Source organism: Notechis scutatus, chromosome 1 (assembly GCF_049901735.1).
Source record: "Notechis scutatus isolate UNSWTSFEM ecotype Mainland chromosome 1, rNotScu1.2, whole genome shotgun sequence".
In the NCBI taxonomy this organism is placed as follows: Eukaryota; Metazoa; Chordata; class Lepidosauria; order Squamata; family Elapidae; genus Notechis; species Notechis scutatus.
The window spans coordinates 219,040,097-219,050,638 of record NC_142009.1 but is presented as its reverse complement, the minus strand read 5'-3'; the positions used below and the strand labels follow the sequence as shown (position 1 = coordinate 219,050,638).

General features: G+C 45.9%; 1 protein-coding gene across 1 annotated transcript; it reads left to right on the top strand.

The window, feature by feature from the left end:
- The first annotated feature begins 2,066 nt into the window (after positions 1-2,066).
- Positions 2,067-9,846, top strand: INHBB (inhibin subunit beta B). The gene is made up of 2 exons (XM_026665473.2): positions 2,067-3,625; positions 7,482-9,846. The coding sequence occupies exons 1-2, from the start codon at positions 3,214-3,216 to the stop codon at positions 8,255-8,257; spliced, it is 1,188 nt and encodes a 395-aa protein (XP_026521258.1). The 5' UTR covers positions 2,067-3,213; the 3' UTR covers positions 8,258-9,846.
- The last annotated feature ends 696 nt before the right edge of the window (positions 9,847-10,542 follow it).

Here is a 10,542-nt window from a genome sequence, read left to right as displayed (position 1 = left end):
CCTTCGGAGCCTGCGGCTGCCTATTAAAAAAGCCGCGCCCGCGAGCCAGAGCGGCTGAATCAAGGCCACCCCCAGTCCCCACGCACCCCCACGTCGGGGTGGGGGGGGGACAAGCGGCCTAACCCCTCCTTTCCCCTTCTCCCCTCGGCGAGAGCGGATGAAAAAGGACGGGCGCTGGATGGCGGGGAGGTGCTCGAAGCCAGGCCTTAAGGAAAGCCAGGGATTTCCCCGATGAGAAGCCCGCCAGAGGCGGCCGCGACCAAGCCGAGCATGTCCCCGGAATATCAACAAGCGGGAAGGCGCGCAGGGCACCAGCCAGCCCCTTTTGCCTTTTGTCTTTCTCTCCCTTCCTCTGCCCATCTCTTAGCTGTAACTTCCCAGTCAGCCTTTCCTCCCTGTACGACCCCCGTGTTTGATGTGGCCGCAGAGGAGCAATGGTCCTCTGGCAAGCTGCCCGTCTTTGATACTCCTTGCCTCGCGTTACGTGCACCCTGTCCTAAGTGTTTGTGGGCACGGGTGACAGGGGTGACACGTGAACGCCTCTGTTTCAAAGCCCTTTGACCCCTTAAGGCTCAAAAGTACAAGGCCTCGGTAGCTCTGGCCCTTCTTTAGAGAAGCTGATCATGAGAAACACCACCTGTATAGAGATGCCTGCTAACATCTTTGCACTTTCAGGTAAAGCGCATACAAATCTTTGGATTGCTCAAGTTGGTCCTGCTTTCTGTACTTCTTTGTAGAGCGCTTTCCAAAACTGTTGCCTGCCATTCATACTTTGGGTTAAATCTGCCCTAGGCTCCAATCTTGACTCCAACCTAAGGGAAACAGAAATTTTTACTGAAGGAGAAATGAATCGGGCTAATTAGGAGGCCCCAGGTAACCCCCCAGAAAGCTCTGGGATAAGTACGTTTCTGGATAGTGCCAGCCAACATTGGCCGATCTTAAAAATTAAACAAGCTGGACCTTGTTTGTTCTCAGATAGGAGATGATGAACTACTGTAACCCGTGTTGAAAAGTTTAAAACAATTTGTATGTTGTAGAGGGCGAGGGGAAACCTCTTCCATACCACGTGTACATCCATTCCTATGGGGTCTCCAGGAGCCCAGCTGAACTCCTGGTCTTACTCAATGGAAGCCCATTTGCTGTCTCATGTTAACATTTCTTTTAGTATGCTGTTTCTCTCAAGTAAGGTATGTTGTGCTTGGGGACCCTACTGGGGATAGATACAGTTATTTCCTATCTTGTCCCTTTGATGCAACAGTCACACTTTGTCTGGTTTATTTATTTAATTCCCACAACAACCCAGCATTTGCTACTGCTTGGTTTATCTCCACTTGGTAGGCAAGACCTGGAAGCTGTGCACTTTGCCTAACCCAAAGGTGCTTTTCAAAAGGCGACTGGACTTTCTTGGGGTTTCTTTCCCCCCCCCCCCCGAAAAGGTTTTGCTGAAGAAGCTTCTTGGATTCGAAGTGAAACGTTTTCAAGGGGGACAAGAAAAGTCCAGTTAAGCACCTTTGGGACAACCATGACCTGGATGATCGAGAATCTCTATAGGCACTTTGTCTTAAGGCCGTCCCTTGCACAAACTCTCATCTGCAACTGTCCTCCCAACAGGCTGGCAACTGGGCACGTTATTGAGTTGCAAACCAACAGTTATTACTCGTAGACTGGCAAGGGGCACCTTTAACTGCTAACTTTTGCTACACTTGTGTGTGTGTGTGTGTGTGTGAGTGAGCGCCCGCCCGCCCGCGCGCGCGCGTGTCAGGGAGGAAATTAGGGATAGGGGTTCGTTGAAGAAACGAGCAGAGAGATTATTTCCGCATCAGGAACTTGCTGCAATCCGTACAAACGTTTTCGAAAGAAAAGTGGCTCAACGTTGCGATTTGGCAGGTGAAGGAAGGAAGGGGAGGGGGAAGGGAGAAGCGGACAGGCGGGCGGGGGGAGAAGAAGGGAAGCGTTTTTCCAACCGAGACCTTTTGCTTGGAGAGCGGGGGCGGAACCGTCAGGTTCAGGAGCGGAAGCGAGCTAGAGAGAGAAATTAAAATACGAGGCACAAGCAAAGATCAACTGGCAGAGGGAGGCAGCGCTCGCAGACTGTGCTTACTCATAAGAAGTCCTGGTGCCAAATACGAACCGGGACGGGATTGCTTGAGGCGAAGGAGAGCCTCGAGTGAGCTAGCAGCTTCAAGCAGGACTCACTGGCTAGATTTCTTCAAGTTACTTCGGGAGCTTTTTCCTTCTTCTTCCCGCGGCTTTCTTTGATATCGTTTGTTTCCAACCGCCTTTCTTTTTTCTGTTGTTTTTTTTTATAACTTGGAAAGGTGAATTACTCGCGGGACTCCCAGGAAAGGGACCCATCGGCTGGACTGTAGCCCCAATTCGATCCAGAAGAGAAATCCGTCAGGGAGAAAGGAGCAGCTGCTAAAGGGTTTTTTTCTTTTTTTCTTTTGCAACCGACCGGATTTTTTTTCACCATCCTCTCTCCCCATTTGCCTCCGCTTCTCTGCTTTCAGGTTAACCGGCTTTGTCAGAGAGGAGCGACCTCAAGGCGCAGACCGGAGAGCGCGCCCACCGCGCCGAAGAGGACAGCTGCAGAGCGTATCAAGGGACCGGCTTGGGTGGATTGGGTTTGGCGAGCTTCCCCCACAGCCGACCGCCTCCTCGTGTGGCGAAAGATAGGAAGGCATCGTTGATTGGAGTGTCCCCCAGCCTGTCGCTATAAATTGGATTGACTCTCAAATCTGCCTCGTGGATCCTCCACGCCACCCCGTCTTCCCCCTCCCCTTTGGCCCCCCGACGACTCTTGGCTAAAAAAGAGCGCTCTCTCTCCACCTCCTGCCTGCTTTTGGCTGGACGCTGCCTGCCTGAAGGCAAACCACTGACATCATGACAGAGGAGTTGGCTGCTTTGGAGCTACCCGCTGGCAAGTGACCGAGTGAGGCCGCGGGGGGACTCCGACTGCCCTGGGGAAAGCGGCTTTCCCGATCGGCCCTTCTTCTTCTTCTCCGCCTCGCAACCTCTCCGCCGGAGCTCCTCCGACTGGCCTTTTGTGCCCCCGCCGATTCGGACGCCGTTCTCACCTTCTTCGCTCCGCTTGGCACTCTTCTGGTGGGGCTTGTCCGTCGCTCCACCGATCGCCCTGAGCTCCGCGCGTCCGAACCGACCGGCTCCCAAGCTCCCATCTCAACCTCCGAGCGGAACTGCCCGGTGATCGGCATGGACGGGGCGGATCGGAAGGGGCCCCTGACCGCCTCGCTTCTGCTTCTGCTGGTGGAGGCTTGCTGGCTGATGCTGAGCGCCGGAGCTTCGCCGACGCCTCCCGGGGCAGCACCCCTGGACACTTGCACCTCGTGCGGCTTCCGCCGACCACCCGAAGAGCCCGGCGAAGTGGACGGCGATTTCCTGGAGGCCATCAAGAGGCACATTCTGAACCGCCTCCAGATGCGCGACCGGCCCAACATCACCCACGCCGTGCCCAAGGCGGCGATGGTCACGGCGCTGCGCAAGCTGCACGCCGGCAAGTTGCGCGAGGACGGGCGCGTCGAGATCCCCAACCTGGACGGGCAGGCGAATGGGGGGCCCGCGGCTCACCAGCAGGTCTCCGAGATCATCAGCTTCGCCGAGACAGGTGGGTGGGCCGCCCGTGCACCCCGCACCCACCCACCCACCCGCACCCCGTCCACCTTGGCCCCGAGCATCCGTCGCTTCCGCCACGGAACGACTTGCCCCCGGCGAGCCACTTCCCGGTCTCCTGCAATCCCACCGCTTCCCTCTGGAGGCCGCCGGTCTTTCCCCCGCCTGCTTTCTGCTGCTGCTTCTCCCTTGCGGGGACTCCCTTCTTCCCTTCCACTGCCCATCCTCGGCGTTTTCCCCAAACCGGTGCCGTCCTGGCTCGGCCCATCCATGCAACCCCCACCCTTCTGCTTTGCGCTCCCCCTTAACCTCTCCGTTTCCGGCTACTGCCCCACCCGTCTTCATTCGTTTTCCAGGTGGGCTCAATTCCTGTCACACCTTTGTAACTCCTGCTCTGCTCTGATTTACCCTCTGGCAGCCATGTGTCCCACGCCCCTCCATTCCCGGCCCTCTCCATCGTTGCTTTCTGTCAAATTGATCAGGTTTGATCCTCTGTTTATTTGCAGTACTTGCTCCATTTAAATGGCTACGTATGGGGCATGTAGCTTAACCTAATGGGTGTGTAGCTTAACGTTCTGTTAGCATGCCTGCTACAAAAATCCCATCTATTTGCCACCCATCCTCCAGGCTCTGCTGATCAGATCTCTTCGTCATATTTTCCTCCCACAGGCTATAGGTTTATGTGTGTTACTGCCAGAAACCTGTGCCACCCTAATGGCACAGTTCTTTACCATGCAGAACCCAATCACAATTTCTCCTGCTGTGCATTGGTTCCATTTGGTATACCACTGAATGTTCCATATCCTGCTTTTTAAAAATCTTGTGTCATAAAGAATATATCTCCTCCTAACCTCTTCATCCAGGAATCCATTCTCATCCTTCAAACCCCGTCCCCCTGCCCCACCCATCTCCCTGGCCATAGATTCTTCTCCTTTTGTGCCTGCTATCAACCAGTAAAATTAATTATTGCTCTATTTTATTGACCTATTTTGCTCAGTAATCTTTCTATCTTTCTAACCCCCCATTCTGCCTAGCACTTGAGTTTCTTCTGCTCCCTCTTCTTCAGCCTCAGAGTCTTCTGGGTATTCTGGGTATAGATATATCCATCCACTCAGTGGCTTCTAACTTCTTTTCCTAACATACATACTCCTTTGGTAATCCCATCCATATCATTTTGTATGCATGCTTTATTCTGTAAGACTTTCTACTTCCTATCCCATAGGCATCCACTTGTGTATTAGTTAAACCACAGTATGAAGTTATGAATGAGTAAAAATGATCAGTTATTACCCTGTAATCTCACCTATTTGTATTAACTCACCCATAAGAATTGCTTATATGATAGCATTTAATCCATTTCCCCCTCTTATTTCCCACATCACAACAATATTGGCTCATCATCTTGTATTTCTTTCTCTGGTGTCATGACCACCTTTTTGTCTACTTCTACGCTTCTCTATGATTCTGTTGCTCCTTCTATTTTAATAGCACCATGTCTATCCCATGTCTCCAGTTTAGCTGCTCTAATTTGCTGAAGTTACTTTCTTGCAAATCCAAGTGAGATTTTATTACTCGTCTTCATAAACCATATCTGTCCGTCTATCCTACCTTTCTCTGATACTTTATATTAACGTTTCTGTGTCCTACAGCTGCCAACTAGCAAAACCACCAGTGTAAATACCATTGTCAAGTATGCTATTCCCTAGAGGTTCTTAAGGTACTTGTCAATGAAAAGATGACAAACAAGATTTCCTTTCCAGAGAAATGTACAAGAATATTAAGTGTGTGCTGGATCACACCCAATAAGCACTGGCTAATAGTGTCCTATGTATGAGCTGAGAGTGAATATGACATGTGCTTCTAAATTAATTGCAGCAATGTTGTATTCATAACAAAAGTTCAGGGGTTCCTTAGAAGCCACTAAAAAGAATTGTTTTATGGCAAAAAGTTTGAAAACCATTGTAATACATACAGGGCAGGAAAAGATAGAGGGATAAGTGAATGCATTCATTACCAGGGTGAGTAAAATAAGAGAAGGACAAAACTACTAAAATTTAGTTTTCTTCCCCTAGTGGAATTATAATTTGTTACCTGTTTATCATGGCATGTTATTGTTACCTTTAAGGGTTTGATGCTGTTTGGATGTGTTGGGAGTACAGCTTTATGATAAATATACATTCAATATACTGTATGATATTTTATTCATCGTGTTTCTGGAGAGTATAAACTAAGAAAATATATCCATCCCATACTAATGAAGCATTATCCTGTGGCATTGCAAGAACTAGGTCTAAAGTATAAAGATTTGCAATTTGGCTTGACAATGTCAGCACTAGGGTTTTTCTTTTCAACATACTGAACAATGTGGAATTGGATTGGAATGAATTGAAGCAGAATGAAGAATATTGAATAAACTCTGGAGCTGTGTGATCCTGTGCATATTTGCTCAAAGGTAGACCTGCTGAGTTTCACATAAATGTGCCGAGGATAGTAATTTCTAGGTCAGAGGTGTTTGGGTAAGGGATTCAGTGCCAGCTTGTTCCATTTAAAGTTCATATTATAAATATGAACCAGAAAGCAGCAACCAGTTTCTCATAGCATCTGCTTTCCTTGCTTTTATCTCAATGAAAAGAAAACAGCAGTGGCGTTATGTTGGATACACAGTTAATTCCACTGACATCGGTGGGACTTGATTTAGTTTGACTAAGTTGATTTCAAGAGCAACTCTAAGTATGACTAAGTGTAGATCTGTCATCCGTTGGCTGCAATGAAAACTTGCTTAATATCCAGAAAAATTGTGTGTAGTTAATGTCTAAAGTTTGTCCTTTAGTTAAACAAAATAGCTGTAAGGAGTAGAAGATGACTAGTTCTTTTTAGGTGTCCAGATGCCAAGTAAATAAATAAAACAGGCATCCTGTACCTTTAAGAATGGCACAAAAGAGAATTTATGGCAGGACAAGCTATATCTTTGGGCACAATTATGACAAATGCAACTGTCCTGTCATTTCAGTTATTACTCCGGTAGTAAACCTTTGCCTGGATAGTACCCCTTTGAGCTACTGGTGGGTAAGGCTCATATTACTGAATAATAACTTGCCTCACCCCAGCCCTTTGAAATGTCAGGGAGATAGTTGTGCTAGAAGGGTTTCTCTGACACTTTTATATTCTGAATACTGTTATACAGAGGAACATGCTTCTATTTGCAATGTGAAACAATCAAAATCAGACACTTTTACAATCCCAGTAAGAATTTGCTTTGGTCAAGTGGACAAATCAAGAAAGTCCTTGCATTTCCCAAGAATTATAGAGCTACTGGGTGAGTTTACAGTGGATCTATATTGTAACCAAATCCTTTCTCTGGAAAAAAAAAACTTCCCTGACTGTTAACAATTTGTGCTTTCTGGGAAGATTATACAGGAGGGGTGCCTATGCTAGGCCAACACTTAAAAAAAAAACTAATTAGCACTTATCCAGGTGCTCTGAGTTCCTTTCATGACTTTCCATCTATCTGAACTTAATTGCTTATACACTGATTTCTAAGGATCTGGCTCCCCCTCTCCTTATATACCCTTATTAGTTTCTCTCTGGGAACATACTTTATAATGGCTTTCTAGTACTGATTCAGCCACTGAACAACTGTGCAATCTATAGCTGATGGTGTGTATTCCACCCCTCTCTTTTCAGTTTAGCCATTTATATATATTATTTGTGGCACTTAATAATGTTATGCATTTGTTTCAATCCATGATTCGTTTTCTTTCTTTTTCCCTTGAGAAAAACCTAACACAAACATCTTTGTGTCAACTTAATGGTTTTTTTCTCTCTCTCTCTCTCCCTCCGTTATATTCCAGATGACCTGTCATCCTCTAGAATGCGCCTCTATTTCTTCATTTCTAATGAAGGGAATCAGAATCTGTTTGTGGTTCAAGCCAGTTTGTGGCTTTACTTGAAGCTGCTTCCCTACGTTTTGGAGAAAGGCAGCCGGCGAAGAGTAAGAGTCAAAGTGTATTTCCAAGACTCGGACACCAGCAACAAGTGGAATGTGGTTGAAAAGAAAGTTGATCTCAAAAGAAGTGGTTGGCACACATTTCCTATGACAGAAGCAATCCAAGCTCTGTTTGAGAAAGGAGAGAGAAGATTGAGTTTGGACATTCAGTGTGAAGGCTGCGAAGAGTATTCAGTGCTGCCAATTTACGTGGATTCTGGGGATGAATCCCACCGGCCTTTTTTAGTGGTGCAAGCCCGATTGGCTGACAACAAGCACAGGATTCGGAAAAGAGGTCTGGAATGCGATGGCCGGACCAATTTATGCTGCAGGCAAGAGTTTTACATTGACTTTAAGATCATCGGATGGACTGACTGGATCATAGCACCAGCGGGTTACTATGGGAATTACTGTGAAGGGAGCTGCCCAGCCTATTTGGCTGGAGTCCCGGGCTCAGCTTCCTCTTTTCACACAGCAGTCGTGAATCAGTACCGCATGCGAGGGCTGAACCCAGGCACCGTGAACTCCTGCTGCATTCCAACCAAACTTAGCACAATATCTATGCTGTACTTTGATGATGAATACAACATCGTGAAGAGGGACGTTCCCAATATGATTGTGGAAGAATGTGGCTGTGCCTGATCTGGAGGAGGATGCTAGAAAGGAGTGGGGGGCAGGGAAGGTGAGGGAGGGGGGAGTGAGGAGATTCCCCTACTGAATGGATCTGGACACGCTACTGCTCTTTTTCTTCCTTCTGGGCATGGATGTTTAAACCTTACTGCAGAGGCAACAGTGGCAAAGGCAGCAATAGCACTGAAAATACATATAAATATATATCAATTGCACTCTGTTGTCAGGACAGTGGCAGTCAATGCATCCTGGACACTAAAAGTATGCTACCACATATAAACTAATGCTTTCAAATTACTTAATCCTACCTATATACCCAAAGACACAAGTGTATGGGTGTGTGTGTGTGTGTGTGTATACACGTACATACATGTACATACACATACTCATATATACACATACACACAGCAACATGAACGCACACACTGCGTGATCCAGTTTGGAAGAAGGCATTATGTAAAGGAGTTAAAGGTCTGCTGGTGATATATGCATACAGACCAGTAAGATTTTTTTCTCTCTCTCTCAGCCAGCCCTATATTTACAATGAAATGTTTTTTTTAAAAAAACAAAACAAAACAAGAAAACAATCCTATATGCTCATAGACAAGCATTTCAGTAACCAAACAAGCAACCAACTACCATCATTTCTAAGGTCTAAATTAAAGCAGCAGATTATCTGCTCTGTGCAAGATAAGTCCTTCTTCCTGATGGGAAGTGTAAGATATGCATATAGCACTTCCAGGAGAGAACACACTGATGAAACCAGTCTCTCTCTTACTATATGTATGTATGTATGCATGTTTGTGTGTGCAAGAGAGAGAGAAACAGTACCATGTGATTAATATCAGAAATGGTAGCTGTATTCTTCTGAATGGTAGATCGGCATGAGTTTATGCTTTATTGGACAGCTAGGTTCTCTCATGCCATCCATGTGAACAATTATCCCTGTTATGTTGTAAAAAAAAAAAAAAAAAAAGGAGTTGGCCCTTCCTGTTCTAGTTTTGCTCATGGTCCGTACTACATTCACAAAAAGATTTGCAACATCAAAACCTGGAGTTGAAGCTCCATGCTCGGAGTAACAGTAAGATGACAATGGGAACAGCTGGAGAGGACAAAAGGAAAGAGAAGCCAGTGTTAGCACAAGTAAATGTATGAGCCATAAATGAAATCTCAATGACATAATGGATATATTTGGGGAAAGGAGTAGCACACAGTGTTTGAAACTGAGAATGTTTACTACATCCTGAGGAGGGGAAAGAGAGAGAGAATGCACAAGTAGAGGGTATTACATTTAGTTTGGTTTCCAAACACTTCCATATCAAGGGTGGCTGCAGAGCTCAGAAATCCATGCTACACTATAGCACTCACAACCTGCTTGAATGCACGTTCCTATAGCACTTGCAGATTTCAATGCCTTGACTGGTTGGTACTTGATGGTGCACTTCCTTTTGCTCACTGTTCTCTAGATTTAAAAACAAGTGCCGCATGAGCTATGCAATTTAAAAGTGTCAACCCAAACTGGATGAAACTGGACTGAAATGAGACGGTACTTTTTATATTTTTTTTATACTTGAAATTAAATCTTTTGCTTCTTTTTTTAAAAGCGAGTGATTGGTTTTCATGTTTGCACTGATGTAGTTGCATGACTTAGTCAGAAGAAACTATCCTTTGGGGAGTGGGGGGAAAGGTTATTTTTATACCAACAAAACATACTGAATACAACGAAAATATATTATACTGAAAAGTTTGGAACCAAAGAGGCCAACATTTTAATTATAATTTTTATCAGATGGCAAGGCCACAGTATCTACAGTCACACAACTATACTGAACACTTGGCACTAAGGCCTGCCAATTTCTTTTCAGGGTACCAAATAGATTCCATTGTCTTTGGATAGATATCTTCTCTATGCCCTCATTATGTTGGAGACATTCCAAGATGTGCATCCTTTGAAGAAGAAGAAGAAACCCCCTGAATTGTTTATTTAATAAAGTTCCTTGTAGGTTCTGTTCCATAGTAATTTAAATACCAAACAACATCCACTTACATTTGCTGTCCGAGTATTTTGCATTTGTGTACAGTTTAAGTAAATAAAACAAAAGAAAAAAAAAGTTTGAGAACTGCAGCAGCTTCTTGCAGTTATGCTGAATTGTTGGAAAAAGCTTTGTTAAAAAGTATCTTTAGCTTGGGGGATCAAGCCTGATTGCTGAACACGCTTATGCACTGTTGAATGGAAGCATGAATGCGGAACCATTGGTCGGATAAGGGCCAGGGAACTTCAGCGCAGGTGCAACCTC

What these genes read in the sequence shown, in the direction of transcription:
- INHBB (XM_026665473.2), top strand. Translation starts at nt 3,214, where the DNA reads ATGGACGGGGCGGATCGGAAGGGGCCCCTGACCGCCTCGCTTCTGCTT. An exon ending in CATCAGCTTCGCCGAGACAG is followed by an intron (nt 3,626 to 7,481) that starts GTGGGTGGGCCG and finishes GTTATATTCCAG; the next exon opens with ATGACCTGTCATCCTCTAGA.